General features: G+C 44.6%; 1 protein-coding gene across 10 annotated transcripts in view; it reads left to right on the top strand.

Annotated features, from left to right (window-relative positions):
• Nucleotides 1-3,408: 3,408 nt before the first annotated feature.
• The window catches only part of CACNA1B (calcium voltage-gated channel subunit alpha1 B), a 324,850-nt gene continuing 309,060 nt past the window's right edge, over nucleotides 3,409-19,198 (top strand). For 5 of the 10 annotated variants that reach the window (XM_053373453.1, XM_053373452.1, XM_053373451.1 and 2 more), the window contains exons 1-2: nucleotides 3,415-4,430; nucleotides 7,730-7,835. In XM_053373453.1, coding sequence (XP_053229428.1) covers nucleotides 4,126-4,430; nucleotides 7,730-7,835 — 411 coding nt within the window. In that variant the 5' untranslated portion in view covers nucleotides 3,415-4,125. Of the gene's footprint in view, nucleotides 4,431-7,729; nucleotides 7,836-19,198 lie in introns of all 10 variants that reach the window. The other 5 variants (XM_053373456.1, XM_053373454.1, XM_053373458.1 and 2 more) reach the window with 3 other exon arrangements.

Raw genomic sequence — 19,198 nt, 5'->3', positions numbered from 1 at the left:
TTTAAAAAAAGATATTTATTAAAATTTTCAAAATTAATACAGTAAGAATATAAAAAGTCAAAAAGAAAAAGGAAAAAAAATATGAAAAAACAGAAAAAAGATACATAAAAATTAAAAACACATTAAGTTCACCAAAATTTACTTTCATTGACATATTTTCCCGACCTCCTCATACCTCCCCTTTTTGTATTCCAATTCAAATTATTGATTCAGCAAATCCTTAACCATAATTCTTAACCTAATAAATTAACATGTTATTATTTTACTTTTACTCTTTCATCCATTTCCTCAATTTATTTTTGCTAATCTTATTTTCCTTTAATTTAGTTCATTTTTTTAAAAAAACCAATTTTACCTTATCCAAACTTAAACATCAATACTTATACATCAATACATATTCTTAAAACATTCTTTCTAAAGTCGACCCAAATTCCCTTCCACGAAATTCCCAAATTTCATAAACATTACAAAAATAAAAATAAAAGCAAAACACATTATACTTATGTACCCTTTGGATTCCCAAACCCCCCAGCCCCCCTTTCCCGGTTCCAGTCCCCAACAAATGTCCATCAGTCTTAATCTAATATTTAGCCTGGAGATCTCACATCCGAGGCTCTTAATTCTCTCTCAATTCCTCTCTGCTGGTTTTTTTTTGATAGTCCTTAAAATTAAACATCAACTCTCAGAGAAGCTCTGGCCCTTCAGGATCCATGTTTCTTTCAACCAGTCCTCCATACTTAAAGGTGGAACCCAAATCTTGTTTCTTACTCCTTTCAAGTCCAAATGTCCCCAAGGCTCCAACCTCCACCCTGAGCAAATTTATAATCCTTAGGTCTTCAGATCTCCACATAAGGAGATCTTTCCTTTCTTCAGTCTCCAATTCAGGACAGATTTTCCACATCAAATTCTTATTTTCCTTCATTACCATCATGTCAGGCCTCAAGTCCTCCTTCATCATCTGCAGCTCTTCAGGGACAACATATGTCTCCTTCTCCAAATTCTCAAAATTGTCAAGTTTCTCTTTCTGTTCAGTTGAATAAACTTCCAGATTCAACTCCTTATCAGTTTCAATGATATTGTTTACAGTTGAGTCCAGAGTTGTAACATTTATAGCCAAAACATCAATTTGGCCTTGCAACTTTCCCAAGAGAACAAAGACTCTGTCAAATTCAGCCTGAATTCTCCCTTCTCCAGCCATTCTTGTAATGTCCCAAATCCCCCTCTAGAGGGATTTTGGTTTCTTAGTGTTCATTCCAATCCAAGTCCAAAAATCCAGCTAGTTTGTATCAGTTCTTCCTTGTTTTCAACAAATTGTAACAAAAATTGTAACATATATAACCAGCAGAAGCAACAGAAACAAAGTTCTCTTTTTCCGTTTTGACAGCTACTTTGACAGCTGTCAAACTCTTTAGTACCTCATCGACAGGCTCTCTCGCGGAACACTCCCGGGTCCGGGAGGGTGGCACTTCGGTTCCCAAAATTAGCTCTTTATCCTCCAGCAAAATTTCTTATACTGCCAAATCGTGAAATTAAAGTCTTTTACCAAAGAAGGAAAGAAGAAAAGGTTCTCTCGACCTTAGTTAGCAGGTCTTTGCTTTAACTTGTTTACAAGACGGGGAGGCAGACTTCCTTTTTACACCTTCCCCGATCGTGCCTAATTCTTAAAAGCAAAATTTTCTTTACAGTACCAATTTCCGTAGTACTCATGGGTTGTTACTTTTAGAGTCCAATTGTTCAAAAGAAGAAGTCAGCGCTCTCCGACCATGGCAATGCGGCTTCACTCTGCAGGAGAAGCAGTCGACTCTCCGCACCGCGCCGCTCACCCTGTCCCCCGTTCCGAAGCCTTTAAAAAGGCTCCTTCGCAGGTCAGGGGGCGCAAATGGTGCCCACCGAGTCACCAGGTTCACAGGCTTCACCGCCTGTGATTTTTATGGGTCCCCGCGTCGCCGCAGCGGCAAGACCCGATCCTGCAGAGCCGATTCCCTCCGGAGCTCAGAGGGAACCCGCCATTAGTCGATGGCGCTAACCCGGAAGTCTCCAATTTTCTGAGTTTCTTGGGAATTGTAGCTTTGTGAAGGGGATCTTGCATGAATCCTGCAAATACACTTGCAGTTATATAGTTGCTATTAATTTAAAAACTCATCTTTCAAGAATTCTAAAATAACTAACTAACTAACTAACTAACTAACTTGGGCTGTATCTTATCTCTTTGCCATATGCACAGTTCTGAAGGTGGTCCAAGCGGGAGGAAAGGAAATTTATTCCAGTAGCTTGAAACAGAAGGGCATTGTTCTGTTTGCATGTGTGGGTCTCTTTTTGGGTCTCTTGTTGCATGCCAGGCAACCCCTTGGCCCAAAGGTAGCCCACTCAGTGCCTTCCAATTGTCATCATGGACAGTGGTCAGGGATGATGGGAGTTGGAGTCCAACAATATCTGGCTGTCATTGTGTTGTCTCCAACACTAGTCCTACTCAGAATAGACCCACTGAGTACGACTAACTAATGGCAATTAATTAAAGCGGGTCTCCTCTGTGCAGGACAAACGTTGCCTGCAGACTTTTAAGCTGAGAGTCTTAGGTGGGCCACTGAACTAGCTCCAGAGCTTGCCTAGGCAGGACGAGGTAGGGAGGGTGGCTGTGCCTATCGAGAATGGTGGGTGTGCAGTCAGGGAGGCCAACAGAAGGTGGAGCGGGAGCCAATGAGAGGTAGACCCAGTCCATGATGGTTGTAATAAGGCAAGCAGGTGAGGGCAGGCTGAGATTGGTCGGGCAGTGCCCCATTCTCCCTCAAGCCCAGACTCCACTGGGAAGGCGACCCTCATCTTGAGAGACTCTGGGGAGTAGTTGCTAATCGAAATCGCAGACAGCACTGGCCCAAACTGAGTCGATATCCCACTCTTGTCTAATGTAGCTACCCTGCAGAGCTGGCTTGCGCCTCCAACATTGATTTCAGCACCTGGACAGCTCCTAGCGCAAGAGGAACGCGGCCGCCTTGCTGCCTGCCTTTCTTTTCTCGCACAATGAACTTCGCCGCCACCGACGTTGGCGGGACGCCTCCCTGGCGCCCGGTCTAACAAGCAAGCCAGGAACCCGATACGCTCGCAGCAACCCCCCGCTCGCTCGCCCCACACTTTCTCCTCTCCTACGATCAATAGAGCTCATCAACCACCTTCTCTGCTTAGGCTGAAAATGCCTAGATGCCTGGCGCTTTGCTCGTAAGCGTTAGCAACCCACTCCCGCCAGCCAGCCCAATCCGCCCCTTTTCTGGACACCAAGCCCTTGGGAAGGGGCGTCTCCCCTCCTCTCCCCCTCCCTGCTGATTGATACGGGGCTTGGCTGGGAATCCTTGTAGGGCTGGGTGGAGTAGGCGCCGGTGATTGGCTACCCGGCAGTCAGCTGCCTGGGCTTTTTGTGCGCTCGCGTGTGCGAGTGTGTGTGAGTGTGGAGGGGCGAGGTTCACAAACCGGTTGCTCTTGACGCTTCCATTTCATTTTCTCCAAAGCTGGAGATCTTGGACGGAGGAAGCCCTGGAGGAGGAGGAAGAGCGGGGCAGCCGCAGCTGCTGCCCCGTCTCTGCCTCATCCCCGTTTTCTCTACCCAGCAATAAAGGGAAGAAGCCCCAGAAGCACAAGATTTTCTCCTCCTTCACCCTGCCGGTGCAAAAAAGAAAGAAACAGAGAATGAATAACCCCAGGGCGCCGGCGGATCAGGCAGGCTGAGCCTCGGGAGGGGAAGCCCTTCGTGCCTCCTACGAACAGTCACGGGCGAGACCTGAAAAGGGCCGTTGCGGGAAGTTGAGCCCTTCCTCCAAGGACTGAGCCTCGCCCTCACCTCCATCGCTTGACGGCTCCCTCCCTTCTTCTCCTCCTCCTCTCCTTCTCGCCGAGCCTCGCCCCTGCGTGGCGGCGGCGGCGGCAGCAGCAGCTGCTTAACCGCCTCCTCCTCCTTTTGCTGCCTTCAAGCTCCAGCCGCAGCCAGCCAACCTTCGCCAGGATCGCAGCAGCGGCGGCGGCGGCGGCGGCAACCCAGTGAGCCTCGCTCCCTCCCTCCTCCTCTGGCGCTGGGATGCGTCTTCCTCCTCGCGGCTCGGCTGCCAGCTTGGAGTGCTGCGACGCGCTTGGAGCACTATGGCTCGCTTCGGAGACGACCTACCCAGCCGCTATGGAGGTGGTGGCGGGGGTGGCGGCGGCGGCAGCGGCGGCGGGCCGGTGGTGGGGGGCGGAGGCCGCGGCAGTAGCCGCCAAGGACCCCCGGGCCAGCCCGGCCAGCGACCCCAGGTGTACAAACAATCTAAGGCCCAGCGGGCCCGGACCATGGCAATTTACAACCCCATCCCGGTCAAGCAGAACTGCTTCACTGTCAACCGCTCCCTCTTCATCTTCAGCGAGGACAACGTGATCCGCAAGTATGCCAAGAGGATCACGGAGTGGCCATATCCTTTGCTTGGCGGACGGTGGGGGAGAGTTTGGAGGGAGGCGGTTGGGGTCCGAGACTCCAGTAGCGCGTGGGGACTGTCCTCCTCCTCCAGCCCCGTGGCCTGAGCACAGGGTAGGCTGAGGGTGCCTCTCATGAATCTGGACCGCTCACGTGTCGAGGGAATGGGGTTCAGGGACAGTTGCAGGTGTTCTTTCTGGCGTGGTTGTATTGGGGAGGCCGAGGGTCGCATTTCATGTTGTTGGGCGTGCCTGGTCCTCTGGGTGAGCCAAGGCCGGACTCCTCTCCCCCATCCCCCAACTTTACATCAAACTCTTCTTAGACTAGATAAATGATTTTTTTTAAAAAAAGTGGGAAAGGGCTTCTCGCTGCAAGGCCCCCCCCCCGCCGTGTGTCTGTATAAATTCCCTGAGACACCTGAGGAAATATGAATGGGCTCTTCCTGTCCCCTAGGGAGAACTAAGAGGTTTGCGGCACAGTGTGCTCTCCTCTCAGTCTCTGGAGTATTTTCTGTCACCTGAAGCGACAGGTTAACCTCCCTAAACGTTGCCACACCTGACTTGATTCACTTTCCTTCTTCATCCCTCTCTCCAGCTGTTTGTGTGGGTGTGGGTGGGTGGGTGGCAGAAATCTCAGGGTGGGGTGCTGGTTTATTGTTGTCTCCTTTTGGAACAAGAAGGCTGATGAAACTTCCCTCTCTCCCCTTCATTTCAAAGCCTTAAGTTGTTACCACCCAAAATAAGTTGGTTCTTTATACCATACATTTATTAGATTTTAAAGAAGTTGGTTCATGTCTCTTAATAAGCCACTGTTTCGAGTAAACTGTGTGTCACACAATATCTGCATTTGGGACAATGCAGTTCAAAGTCTTTCTTGAAAAGACTGGTGTAGCTGTTGATTTTGCTGTGGAGTGTGTGTGTTTTTATATTATGTGGTGTGGCTCTACCTCAGCTTTGCACATTTCACTGTGGCATTGTAGAAGCAGTACCTTTCTTCAGAATTCCTGCATGCTCTTGTTAGTTTTAGCTTGTTCATTTCATTTGTGTTCTATGTCAGGATAATCTCACCAGTGCTGGCAAAGTACTTAGATTCTTGTTCTGATAGTTGGGCTGTGGAAGACTTTCAGGGTGATCACCTCTCTAGCTAAGAATATCACCACTGATTTATTTTAAAACCAATTCTGGTATTTGGATTAGATCAATCTTTTTTTAAAAGAATTGGGCATTGTCATATATTGTCGTGAGTTGTAAATTGTTGACATGTTATTGATGCATTTTGGCAAAACTTACATCAAGCCAAAATCCCTAACTGAAGAAAGCTACACAAGTGTGCCTGCCTTCTTCTATGTAAATGTGTGTGTACACAATTGTTTATGGACAGAGCAAAAGCTTCTGTACACACACATTGTGCCACAGCCAATTAAATTTTACTAAGAGCAGACCCCCTGAAAATAATGGATCTAAATTAGTTATGTCCATTAATTTCAATTGCTCTGAGTATGTTGAAACACTGGGTGCAACCTGATGTGTGCTATGTCAGTACATATGGCAAGCAAAATATCTCAGTTTTTACACCATCTGAACCTCCTGCACAAGTAAATAGCTCTATTTGCTATTTCAGAAGCCCGCTCAATTTTGTATATCAGGCATGCCCATGTCTGACTTCTATGGAGCTGAAAGGACCACAGTCTGTGCACATTTCCTCTCTCTCTCCACTTGACCTGACTCCAGAGGAGTCCCATCGTAGGAAGAAGTCAGACTGTCAGTTCATCTGGCTCATTGAACATGGTTGAACATGGGACCTTCTGCATGTGAAGCAGATGCTGTACCCATTGAGCTATATGGCCCTTTCCTGTGCCTTTCTTCCTTTCATGTTGTAAGCAATTGTGGCCATGGTAGTGGAACTGTCTGTAGCAGAATGAGCAAAAAGGAGGTTCTTCCATCCTGAGCTTAGGGTTAGGTTGCTAAGTAATCCTCCCCCCCCTCCCTCTGTGTGTGTCCAAATATGTATTGGCAGATCTGTACTAGTGTCAGGAGTGTGCTTTCATGGCAGCATTCCCAGGGGGGTCTCCTGTTGTTTTCTTTTTATCTGAAATCATATAGCTAATAATGCTCGCAGAACAGCAACCAGACCTGCCCTTAGCAACATGGCAAGCTGTTCCCCTTCCCAGTTGAAACTGTGTGCATGCAGGGGAAGTATTGACAGGGCAAACAGAATCCACCAGATTGCTGGAAGAGGCGAATTGGAAGGCATCTGTGCTGCAGCCAAGCTTGGGATAAATGTACCTCAAAGAAAAGCCTTGTGGCAATTCAAGTGTTGCATTTCTGCAAGGCTAGATTCTTTCATTGCATAGTGATGGGGGTGGGGTGCAGAAGCTTATTGGGAACTTCAGAAGCTCTCTAGTAATGCATAGTGACTGTAAGGCAAGCTTCATTTGGAGTGTTTTGGTTGAGGGTGGGTAAGTCTGTTCCAGCACAAGCATCTAGGAGGGCTGGGTGTGTGCTAGTGTGCTGGTGTGCCTACGGCGGTGACTGGTGCAAGGTTTAAATCAAGCCGTCTCTGGTACCCAGGGGAGCTCGCTATGCTGCTGAAACACTTCCCTGCCATCTGGGCCTTGGCCTAGAATTGGGCATGGATCCAGTGATACACACGCTGCAGAGAAGGGAGCTCGCTCGCTATAAAGGCACAAGGCTACTCTGACATAAATCCTTGCTTGGAAATGAATTAAGATCCATTCTCTATGGTTCCCCCCCTTTTTCTTTTAGTCAAGCCCTTCTGCTACAAGGCAGCACAGATTTTGCTTTCTATACTGGCTTGGCAAGGCTGTTGTTGTGTAGTGATTCAAAACATGATCTGATATGTGCTGGTTCACATTTCAGCAAGAACTTGTTGTGTGGCCTTTTTGGACAAGCTGTCTGCTCTTAACTTCAGCTCTTTCCCAGAGAGGATAAGAATAATGCCAGGCTACTTTACATGGTTTGTGCCAGGATTTGGCCAATGAGTTACTTTTAAAGCTGTTTGTCAGCAGAATGGACTCCCTTGGGAGGTGGTGGACTTTCCTTCCTTGGTGGTTTTTAAGCAGAGGTTGGATGGCCACCTGTCATGAATGCTTTAGTTGAGATTCCTGCATTTGCATGGGGTTGGACTAAATGACCCTTGGGGTCCCTTTCAATTCTACAACTCTATGAAAATGGCATTTGAAAGAATTGGATACACATACACATGAGTCCAGTTTATTGCTGATTTTCTCTTGCATACTTCTGTTGATCAGTTTTTTTCTTTAACTCTTGTTTCCACTCCTTTTGAATATATGATCTTGGCTACAATCATTGCTAATTGCATCGTCTTGGCCTTGGAGCAACACTTACCAGTTGACGACAAGACGCCCATGTCAGAGAGGCTGGTGAGTACCATTTATTTTGTGGGGGAGGGCAATGTTGTCATTCTTACCCTCTTACTTAATTGTATTTATCTGATTCCGCTTATGAAGCACTTCCTGTAAAATCTGTGTCTGTTGTTGGCATCTGTCTGTCAGTAAAGGCTTCAGCCATAAGAAATATTATTATTATTATTATTTATCTACATAGCAAGAACAATCCCATATATAAAAAGGTTTAAAGCAATAAAAAAGAATAATTTCCCAGTCCTGTATACATGCAGACTAAGATAAAAATCTCCACTTAAATGGCTCATTGGAAAAAAAGAAGGTCTTCAAAAGGCACCATACCTGATGTGTAATGGGAGGTAGTTCCAAAGGATCGGTGCCTACTACACTCAAAGTCCAGCATCATGTAGAATCAGGAGTGCCAATTTGGCCCTACGACTGTGGGTGTCCAGGGTCTTGGGTGCCATGCACCCAAGGCCCTGGCACCAAAATTTGTGGGTACCTTGCCCCTTCATGGGATTTTTTGTGGGTGTTTGGGCACCCAGAGCCCCAGGGAATTGGCACCAATGTGCAGAGAGGACCTCCTGATGAGATGGTGTTGTGATTCACAGGGGATACTGCTATCAGATGGCTATGTTCTGCTATCACCATTGGATGCAGCATGCCTCTGAAAGCCAATTGCTGTGAATCACAAGAGGGGAGCATGGTGTTGTGATCAAGTCCTGCTTATGGGCTTTCCAGAGAAATCTGGTTGGCCCCTGTGACAACAGGATGCTGGACTAGATGGACCCCCTTTGGTCTGATCCAACAAAGCTCTTCTTATTTCTTAACCAGGTCCATGTTAAAAGCTTTATCCAATGGATAGCCTTATGTAATGGAGGATAAGGCTATGTTCTATCTCTACACCCACTGCATGATTCTAAATGATTCTGAATACTAGTTGCTGTGAACTGCAGTTGGGAGAGCACTGTTGACCTGTTTGCTCGTTTCCCAATGGGACATCTGGAAAACCAGGATACTGGACTAGATGGCCCTTTTGACTGATCCAGCAGAGCTCTTCTTATGTTCTAACTCTTTATTAGCCTACAGAGAGTAAGCAAAGTACAGTGGGGGAATGAGCAACTAACTCGTGATGAAGCCATCAGAGTAAGCATCTGGGGAGAAGCAGTCCTAAGATGGAATGCAGGAGGAGTCAGTTTTTGGGTAAACGTTGGTTGGGGAGCCTCATTGTGAAGTTCAGAGACGTGTGAATTTCAAAGGATGTCAGTGTTTTGGTTCCTGAACTGTTTTGGAAAATGCGAATTTGATTGGTTCACACTCAAATGTGAACGGAATGTCATTCTTCCTCATCCCTATACCAAGGCCACTGGCTGGCTGAGGCTAATGCAAGTGGTGTGGTCCAGGGCAGTGGCGGAGGAAGCCGCTCGGGCGCCTGGGGTGGCGCACCCAGGGGCAGGGTGAGTCGCTCACAGGGGCGAGGCTCACCATGGGGCCTCTGGAGTCTCCCTGCCTCCTCCCACTCAGCCACCCTACAGCTGGGGGAGAGGCAGCGGGTGGACCATTTGGTCAGCAGGGCGCCTGTGTACGCCCAAGCCACCGCATCTCATCCCAGGAGAGATGCATGGCTCAGGTGCGCTGCAGGTCCTGCAGTGAATGCTGCCTGGCATTTTGTCACCTCAGTGGCCTGCACCCACCACACCCCCTTCCTCCGCCCCTGGTCCAGGGAGGGGTGGGTCTATGTTTGAAGGAAGCACCAATTCTGTTTTCTCAAACAGGGTCACATAGAGGCATTTGATAGTTTTGAACTGCTCATGTGAAGGAGAGAAGAAGGGGGGAGGGGGGGGTCTTCTTCTGAAGATGAAATTTGATGGATTTACCATATTCCCTTTAAGAGAAAACAACACTGGGAGCAGCCCACTCACAAAGAAAATAACTTACCAGCAGGCTTTATGGTAATGAGGCAATTATAATATTTCAAATGCAAAGCAGAATGATTTTTGGGATAATCTCTTCATTCTTTATCAGCTGGCAGGGAGGGGGTGGAGGAGAGAAGCAGGCAGCCAGGGGTAGACATTTTCCTTGTTTTTTTAAAGGATGCTTTGGAATGTTTCCGAAGCTCAACCTGAATGGGTATGGCTGCTCCTAGCACAGGGAGATGAAACCTTGAAACCTCCCTCCTTTGAAACATGTTAAACCTAAAAAAAGAACATTGGGGAATGAAGTAAAAAGCTGAGGGTTTTAGGCTATTCCTTTTGCCTGTTTTTAGATGGTTCATTCCATATTTCACAAGTCAGTTAAGATAACAGTTCCTGGATTTCATCTACTATCCTAATGTGAGAGTGTATCCAGACTGCCATGGGTGAGGGCCCACTCTTCCCGTGGGTAAAAGGTAAAGGACTTCTGGATGGTTAAGTCCTGTCAAAGGCAACAATGGGGTTGCGGTACTCATCTTGCTTCAGGCCGAGAGAGCCGGCGTTTGTCCACAGACAGCTTTCCGGGTCATGTGGCCAGCAGGACTAAACTGCTTCTGGCACTCGGAGGACTGTGACGAGTGCCAGAGTGCATGGAAACGCCGTTTACCTTCCCGCCACAGTGGTACCTATTTATCTATTTGCACTTTACCTTACCTTTTTTCCCCATGGGTAGACCAGGTCTGTGGACCAGTTACACCTGGATGGACAGTTACACAAGGCCCTATTGAAGCCCTGGTCTACAGCCCATTGGTCACAATGGGTAGACCAGGTGGCCAAATTTCCCAATGTGTTTCAATTGAGAAAGGGCCTTAGCTCATGGATAGAGCATCCGCTCTGAATGCAGAATGCCGCAGCTTCAATCTCTGGCATCTCCAGGTAGGACTGGGAAATAAGTCCTGCCTGGAACCCTGGGGAGTTACTGTCAACCAGTATAGACAATACTGAGCTAGATGGTTCATCGTCTAATTCAAAATGAGGTAATTTCCTACATTGCTGTGCTCTGTGGCCCATACAAGGGCTCCTTCACATATCGATGCTGATCTGGAGGTCTGCACATGGACCACTTCTTTAAAAGTAAACTGATTCACTTGCTTAGCATGAAATTTAAAACCATGTGGTTCCATAAGTTTATCTCTTGGAAGAATGCATTAAAGGTGAAATCCAGGGCTTTAAAAAAAATATCCAAAACCCTTAACTGAGTATATGAGTTACCATCAGTTAGTTGATTATAGTTGTATAAATGTGCATATCATCAGAACAATGTTTTGAAGTGGAATATCATACTTTTAGATGGTGGGCATTAAGATATGTTGTAGCAGTTAACATCTCAGAAGAAGCATCTCCTACCTGTGATCTTAGAAAAGGCATTCTTCCTTGTATGTGAGAGTTAAGAAAATATGCCTTTTCCAGGTACAGGTGTGTGTGTGTGTGTGTGTGTGTGTGTGTGTGTGTGTGTGTGTGTATGTATGTATGTATATGTATATGTATATATTGGTTGTATTCAAAGTTAATCTTACTCAAAGTAGAGCCATTAAAATATTGGACACGACTAACTTAGGTGAATTAATTTCATTGGGTCTACTCTTGGTAAAACATAGTTGGATGCAACTCTATACATTTTTTGAAGTGTTGCCAAATTAATTGAGGATGTATGTTTAGCCACTCATCTGTCTTCTTTATTAATTTTATTAATATATTAATTTTATATAAAGATGTCTTTCTCACCCATCTGCTGCCACTTAGGGAAGTTACTAACAATTTAAAATCACAGTGCAATAAAAAAAAGTTAAAAAGGGGAAAAAATGAAATAAAATTCCTAGCATTTAAAATACACAATCATACAAAATATAGAGGCAAGAAATATAGAAATCTACAAGCGTCTTAAAATGTGACCGCTAGATTGGTTATTTTTTGGTTTGAGACATATTGCTATGGTTGCCTTAACTTAGTTCCCTGAATTATGGTGAAACATTTCTTATGATTAATAATCATTAGAAAGAAGCATGTTGTTATTAAAACAATTATTAGTTTTTAATAGTAAACTGATAACTATATAAGCCCTCCTCTACAAGCTTTTTTTGTTATTTGTAAAAAATCCTATCCTGCCAACAATAAGAAAAAAATATATCATGGTGGTTAATGTGAAATCAACATTAAAATTATTATTAGTATTGTTATTTATAAAATTTGTATAATGCCCTTCATCTGAATATCTCAGGGTGTTTCACAGCATAATTAGAGTGGCTTGTGAATAACATTCATGAAAGAAATCCCAAATATGTCACAAATCAGTAGGTCAGATTAACAGAGCAACATGGCTGGATTACGCATCAGAAAAAGCCTGGAAGAACTATTGCATATGTATTGGATACAGAATATTGTCAATTTTACAATATTTTGGATGAGAAAAACCATACTGAAAGCCTTGATTTGCCATCTTATTTGCCTGTCTGAATTAATGAGAATATAAAATCATGATTATGATGATAATTAAATACGTATCTCAATCACCTTTCATCAGAAGGTTCCAGGGCAGTATATGAAAGTGTGAAAATAATTCAAGCATATAAATATGATATATTTGGAACAAATGCACATAACAAGCAACAAAACAAAGAGCAGATGAAAACTTATAACAAAAGGAACAAAAGTAATTCTATCCAACATGTCATTATTTTGTGAGATGGATTCAAGAGCATCATTGAAGCTCCTAATTTGCACCATTAAAGTAAAGCACTCTGCCTGCACTAGAACAAAAAAGGGGGGAAATGCTAAGAAAAAAGGATCTGCAATGAAAATCTTGGGATGAAGGCATTTTAAACACTGCCTGAGCAAATAGGGATGAATGCTTGTTGTCACATAATGACCCTGTTAACAAATCAGAATGAGTGTTCAATAAAGGCCAGATATAATCTAACCTGCGTGTGAGCTTTGTGCAACAGATCAGGATGAATGCTCAACAAGTAAGTCATCTGGGAGAGCCCTGAAGGTTCCAGCCCTTCTTAAATCCAGTTGATTCACTATTTGGCACAGAAAGTGAGTAGGAAATGACTTCAATTAGCATATAAAAAGAATCACAAAAGGAGGCTAGAGAGCTTTGGAGATGGAGATGGTTGCCAATGCTTTTCAGTAAAACTCTTTCGCAAAAGAAGGCAGTGGTGGCCACCAATTTGGACAACTTTACAAGGTTAAGTCCAGTCGTTGATGACTGTGGGGTTGCGGCGCTCATCTCACTTTACTGGCCGAGGGAGCCGACGTTTGTCCACAGACAGCTTCCGGGTCATGTGGCCAGCATGACTAAGCCGCTTCTGGTGAACCAGAGCAGCGCACGGAAACACTGTTTAGCTTCCTGCCAGAGCGGTACCTATTTATCTACTTGCACTTTGACATGCTTTCGAACTCCTAGGTTGGAAGGAGCAGGGACTGAACAATGGGAGCTCACCCTCTTGTGGAGATTCGAACTGCCAACCTTCTGATCGGCAAGCCCTAGGCTCTGTGGTTTAGATCACAGCGCCACCTGCGTCCCTTTACAAGAGCACGAGACAAATTCATGGGGGGGGGGGGAAGGTTATCAGGGGCTTCCTGTCATGATGGCTATATTCTGGCTTCACAGAGGCAATATGCCTCTGACTATCAGTTGCTGGAAACCACAGGCGGGGAGAGTGTGCTTATTCCTGCTCCTTCTTGTCAGATTCGTACAGGCATCATCCGTTTGGCCATTGTGAAAACAGGATTCTGGACTAGATGGGCCATTGGCCTGATCCAGCACACTCTTCTTATGTTCTTAAAATAAACTTGCTTTAAAAAAACAAATCCAATAACCAACCATCAATATAATACTTAGAAATAAACACAACATTATCTAACCATAATATACACAGCTTACAGTTCACTCTTCCGTGTTTATTCAAAAGTAAGCCCCACTGTAGGCAATGCTAGTCCTACTTGGAGTAGAGCTGTAGAAATAGATGCACAAGACTAAGTTAGGTGCCTTGGATTGTATTCAGCTAAATTCTACTCTGAGAAGGGTAGACACTGAAATCGATGGGTCTAAGCTATTTATTCCCTTTAATTTCACTGAATATACTCTGAGTAGAACTAACATTGGGTACTACCCATTAACTTCAAAGGGTAAACTCTGAATTGACCTTAGTTGGGTACAACCTGTTGAGGTTAATGGTGTTTACACTTGAGTAAGCAAATACAGTGTTATGGCCTTAGATCAGGCATGGCCAAACTTGGCCCTCCAGCTGTTTTGCGACTACAACTCCCATCATCCCCAGCTAACAGGACCAGTGGTTAGGAATGATGGGAATTGTAGTCCCAAAACAGCTGGAAGTCCAAGTTTGGCCATGCCTGCCATAGATGCTCAATGTTATACAATTCAGTGACTGCTGAATTGTTTAAATGCTGAGTGTTTCAGCTATGTGCACTGTGTATTATGGTTAGATACCTGTTGATATTTTTTCTTATTTTAATAATGGCCAGCTGCTCTGAGACTAGTTTTCCACAAATAAGGAGCTTTAAATTCCCCCCTTTTGTCATATTATGTGTGCTATTTTCTCTTCCACCTTAAGCTTGGAGGAAATAATATCTCAGGAAGCCTGTGTCATTATATCTTGATTGAATAGCTTAGTCAGGTCATTAGTGAGTATACCAGGATTTGAAAGTGCCAATTTGTACCCAGGTGAGACCAGCGGCATAGCAACCGCCTGCAGCACCCCACACACTAAACAACTACTGTGATCCCTCAAGCTCCCCTGCCACCCAGAATCCAAACCCCCAATGCACAGAATCCAAACCCTCAATGTGTCGCAGTACAGACCCCCCCATGGCACCCTATGACCTGCCCCCCCACTGGCCTGGTGCGGACCTCTCCTGGCTAGCTACACTACTGGGTGAGACCAAAACAGTTGTTCAGTAGCAACTTCTGCAAAACTTTTATTGATAAAGGTTTAAAGATGGGAGTTTTGTGAGGAAATTACATTTTTCTTATGCCTTTTGGTTTGATGTAAGACCAAATCTGCTTCTTGAACCAATGATACAAGCATAGCATATTTTCAGGTGTGCTTAAGAATTCTGCATCTGGTATATAGTGCCATTAGGGATAGAAGGAGCTGTCGTTTTTTGTCTGTTTCTCTGTTCCTCTCCTTCCAAACCTTAAGTTCACTTCTCCACATTCTCACAGCAATTTTGAAAAGTCCTTATTTGTCAACATTTTAGTTCAAACTTCTCCTAATGAGCAGACTATTGTGTGCAGTTTTGACTCATATCCATGCTTTACACACAATTTTGACTAATATCCATGTTTTATATGCAATTTTCTGCAGAATGGATGCATTTTTGTATGGTATTCAAATTTATGGAGGGGGAGTAATTTTCAATTTGGGTGTTCCTCTTCTGTCAGCAAAATGTCTTTGGTCCAGTTCTGATGCTGCCCTGTTGATTGATGGTTCCATTCACCCTTGTCCTACAGTAACTCTTGCTAGACTCATCTCTCAGGAAGGGAAAGGATTAATTTGCCAAAGTTGTTTTCTCATCCCCACTCCCAATCTTGAAATCCAGTTCCTCACACTTCTGTAGCGTCTTGCACTTGTTGGGCGGGGGCAGCGGGGCAGGTGGGTGGGGAATCTTAATGAAAACTTACAAGCCTTTTAGAGTCAAATTATTTCTATTTTTCATCTGTGGTTTTGAGTAATATACACATTTTTTTTTTTTTTGCAAAATAGTTTCCCCTAAAATGATATGCATGCTTCCTCTTAATTTTGGCCCATGTTCTTTGCTTGGAAGATATGCTCAACCAAAACCACAAAACTGTAGATTTCAAAGGGTAGCTATACTTTGTTTTGTGTATTGGTTCACAAAGTGGGAATTGATTCCTTCCTCTTTAAAATGCAAACAGTATGGAAATTTCTCCCCCATCCCTACTCCCAGTGGCATCCTGCTTGCTTGCGCATGCTGCCCATCCCCTCTAGACCAGAGAAAAGATTGGAGCACATGGTCCTCATTGTAAGTAATCCATGCAGAAGGCTTCTCATTTACCCAGGATGTGCTGCTTGTTGGTTCTGACATGGAGGCAGGGCATAGCAGCTTTCTCCCTTATTTAACATGACAGCCTTTTCACTCGGCTAATGGGCCTTGTTCTGTATCCTAACCACAGGCTCTTTAAAAGCAGCGAGGCATGAGCCAGTCGTATTAACCTCTGTTGAGAAGAGGAAGTCTTTTCTTTCGCATGGCACACCTAAGCCTTTTGGGATGGTCTTTTTAGGGGCCCGGGTAGCCTGTTCTGGGAATAGGTTGGGAGGGATGCTAATGAGATTTATTCTAGGCTGCATTGCTTTGCTGCAAAGAACACCTCCAATGAGACTTTTGTTTTTGCTGGGGGGGGGGGGCTAACTGTGTTTGTGTCTTGTAGCAAAAGAAGTGGCACCATAAAGACTGACAAATATATTATGACATCAGCTTTTGTGGACTACAGGAAAGCTTATGCCATAATAAATCTGTTAGTCTTTAAGGCTCTGGAAGACTCTCTGTAGGACTCTAAACTTTGAGTTGTTCATCCTTAAGTGAGATGGGTAGGCATTGCTCTTTTGTTATATGCCGTATTTTTGCTCTATAAGACTCACTTTTTCCCTCCTAAAAAGTAAGGGGAAATGTGTGTCTGTCTTATGGAGCGAATGCAGGCTGCACAGCTATCCCAAAAGCCAGAACAGCAAGAGGGATCACTGCTTTTGCTGCACAGCGATCTCTCTTGCTTTTTCCCCCTTGTTTTCCTCCTCCAAAAACTAGGTGTGTCTTGTGGTCTGGTGCGTCTTATAGAGCAAAAAATACGGTAATTTTGGATTAGCACTTTAGGTCTTCTTTGTTTGCTGTTCTTACATGGAGTAGACCTACTCGAGTTTATGAGCTCAGCCATGGCCATTAATAAATGGGTCTAGTCTGAGTGGAAAAAATACTAAATATAACCCAGTATTTCTTATTGCCCTTCTTCAGAGGATCACAGGGCAGTTTACACTATAAAAACAGAAAATACATAGCATAATAAACAAAACAACGATACCCCACACTTGTTTTTATCCTGTATGATAGTAATATATATAATGATTGTATGATATTATGATGTCACAGTTATTTGATATTATGATTTTATATTACAATTGTATGGTATTGTATCATGATTGTATGATATTATAATTATATAAGATTGATTGCAGCCTCCGGTAGCTCATAATCAGGACTTGTAAACAGGGGCATTTGTGAGGGTGGTTTGAGGGGAAGGTCCCAAGTGCTGCCTCACGGGGTACCCAGGACCAAGAGACATGGGTGGTGAGGGAGCTGCTGCAGTGACCAGCAACACCTGTGCCATGTTTGTCTTCTTGCCCGAGAAGGTGCAAAACTACACTCGGTTGCCTTGGTGAAAGAGAAGGCACAGCAATGTGAGCTCACTTAGCCACACTCTGAGCTACTGGCCAAGAGGAGGAATTCCTTGATAGAGCAGAGTGGACTGTCCTGGAGCAGTGATGCAGATGAGGTCCCCCTAGGGAGGTGGAAGATCTCCCAATGCAGGAGACGAACCCCTGGAGGAACACAACACGCGGATGCCAGACTGCCAGGATCCATGTATTACTGGAGCTGCAAGGTTGATTCCATGCCCTCACCTTGGACACTGATTCTGCGCCAGAGGAGCAAGGACAGCAGTTGCAGACCTCAGAATACACCAAAATGTCTGTGGAAGGAACAGTTTACAGAACCACTTCTGCCACTCCTCATCTTGTGGGATGAGACTCATAACCAGAATGCAAAAACTGAGGGGTATACATTGTTCAAAACTAAGAGACCAAACAGGAAATGAGGAGGAATAGCAGTATATGTAAAGGATGTATACATTTGGGAAGAGATCCATGACCCTGAGCATGGAAGGCAGAGGGAAACAACAATAACCTTACTGTGGGTATCTGCTGTAGGTTTCCAAGCCAGGTTGAAGACTAGGAAGATGCCTTTCTACAGCAGATTCCCAAACATTTAAAAAAGGAGAGGTATAGTAGTCATGAGATACTTCAACTACCCCATTATCTGTTGGAACTCAAACTCTGTCAAGAATGTAAGTTCCAACAAATTCCCCCATAGTCTCACTGACAATTTCATTTCCCAGAAGGTGGAAAAAGCAACGAGGGGATAATCTATCTTGTACCTGGTCCTCATCAACAGGTAGAGAGGAACTGATCAAAGTGGAAGTACTGGAATCTTGGGAGGAAGTGATCATGTCCTCTTAAGTTGATACAATGGCGAAGGAAAGTGTGTGCAGTTGGACACGCAGTGCTGGTTTGCCAAATAGGCAGAGTGGGCTATGGCTTTTTAGGGCCCTTGTGACAACGGATCAAAATAATATTGATTTGATCTTGAAAAAAAAATACAAAACGTATTAGGAGATAATTTGTGACCCCCCCCCCCCCAGATTTTGACTGCCTACGGGCCTCCACAGGGTTTAATCTGGCACTGCAGACATGCATTCTGGACCTTAAGAAGGCTGATTTCAAAAAGTCTTCAAAAAGTGAGAAGATGGAAGACACAGATGCAGACAATTCCAACAAGAAAGAAATTGGGAGGCATCTAAAGAAACCAGGGTAGCTGCATAAGGAGCTTACAGATGAGCTTAGATTTAACAAGGCCATGAATAAGAAATGAAAGAAAGGGGAAATCACGAAAGAAGAGTATACATGAGTAACCAACAGTCTCAGAGAGAAGGTCAGGCAGGCCAATGCTCAGAATGAGTTCAGGCTTACAAGATACATTAATAATGATAATAAAAGGTTTCTTTGGCTGTGTTAGAAACAGGAGGAAGAATCAATAATAATAATAACAATAATACATTTTATTTATACCCCGCCCTCCCCAGCCAGAGCCGGGCTCAGGGCAGCTAACACCAGTAAAATTACAGTAAAAAGATAATAGGAAAAACAAACAAAAAACCCCAACCACTTTAAAATACAGGTTAAAATGCAATTTAAAATGCAGCCTCGTTTTAAAAGTAGCCCATAGATCAAAACCATAAGGGGAGGGAAACATAAGGGTCAGACTGAGTCCAAACCAAAGCCAGGTGGAACAGCTCTGTCTTGCAGGCCCTGCGGAAAGACGTCAAGTCTCTCAGGGCCCTGGTTTCTTGTGACAGAGGGTTCCACCAAGTTGGGGCCAGTACTTAAAAGGCCCTGGCCCTAGTTGAGACCAATCTAACCACCTTGCGACTTGGGACCTCGAAAATGTTGTCATTTGTGAACCTTAAGGTCCTCCGCGGGGCATACCAGGAGAGGCGGTCCCGTAGGTACGTGGGTCCTAGGCCGCATATGGCTTTAAAGGTCAAAACCGGCAACTTAAACCTGACCCTGTACTCCACTGGGAGCCAGTGCAGTT

This window comes from Podarcis raffonei, chromosome Z (assembly GCF_027172205.1).
Source record: "Podarcis raffonei isolate rPodRaf1 chromosome Z, rPodRaf1.pri, whole genome shotgun sequence".
NCBI classification, from domain to species: domain Eukaryota; kingdom Metazoa; phylum Chordata; class Lepidosauria; order Squamata; family Lacertidae; genus Podarcis; species Podarcis raffonei.
The sequence above is the reverse complement of the archived record's forward strand: the minus strand, read 5'-3'. Positions and strand labels throughout refer to the sequence as shown.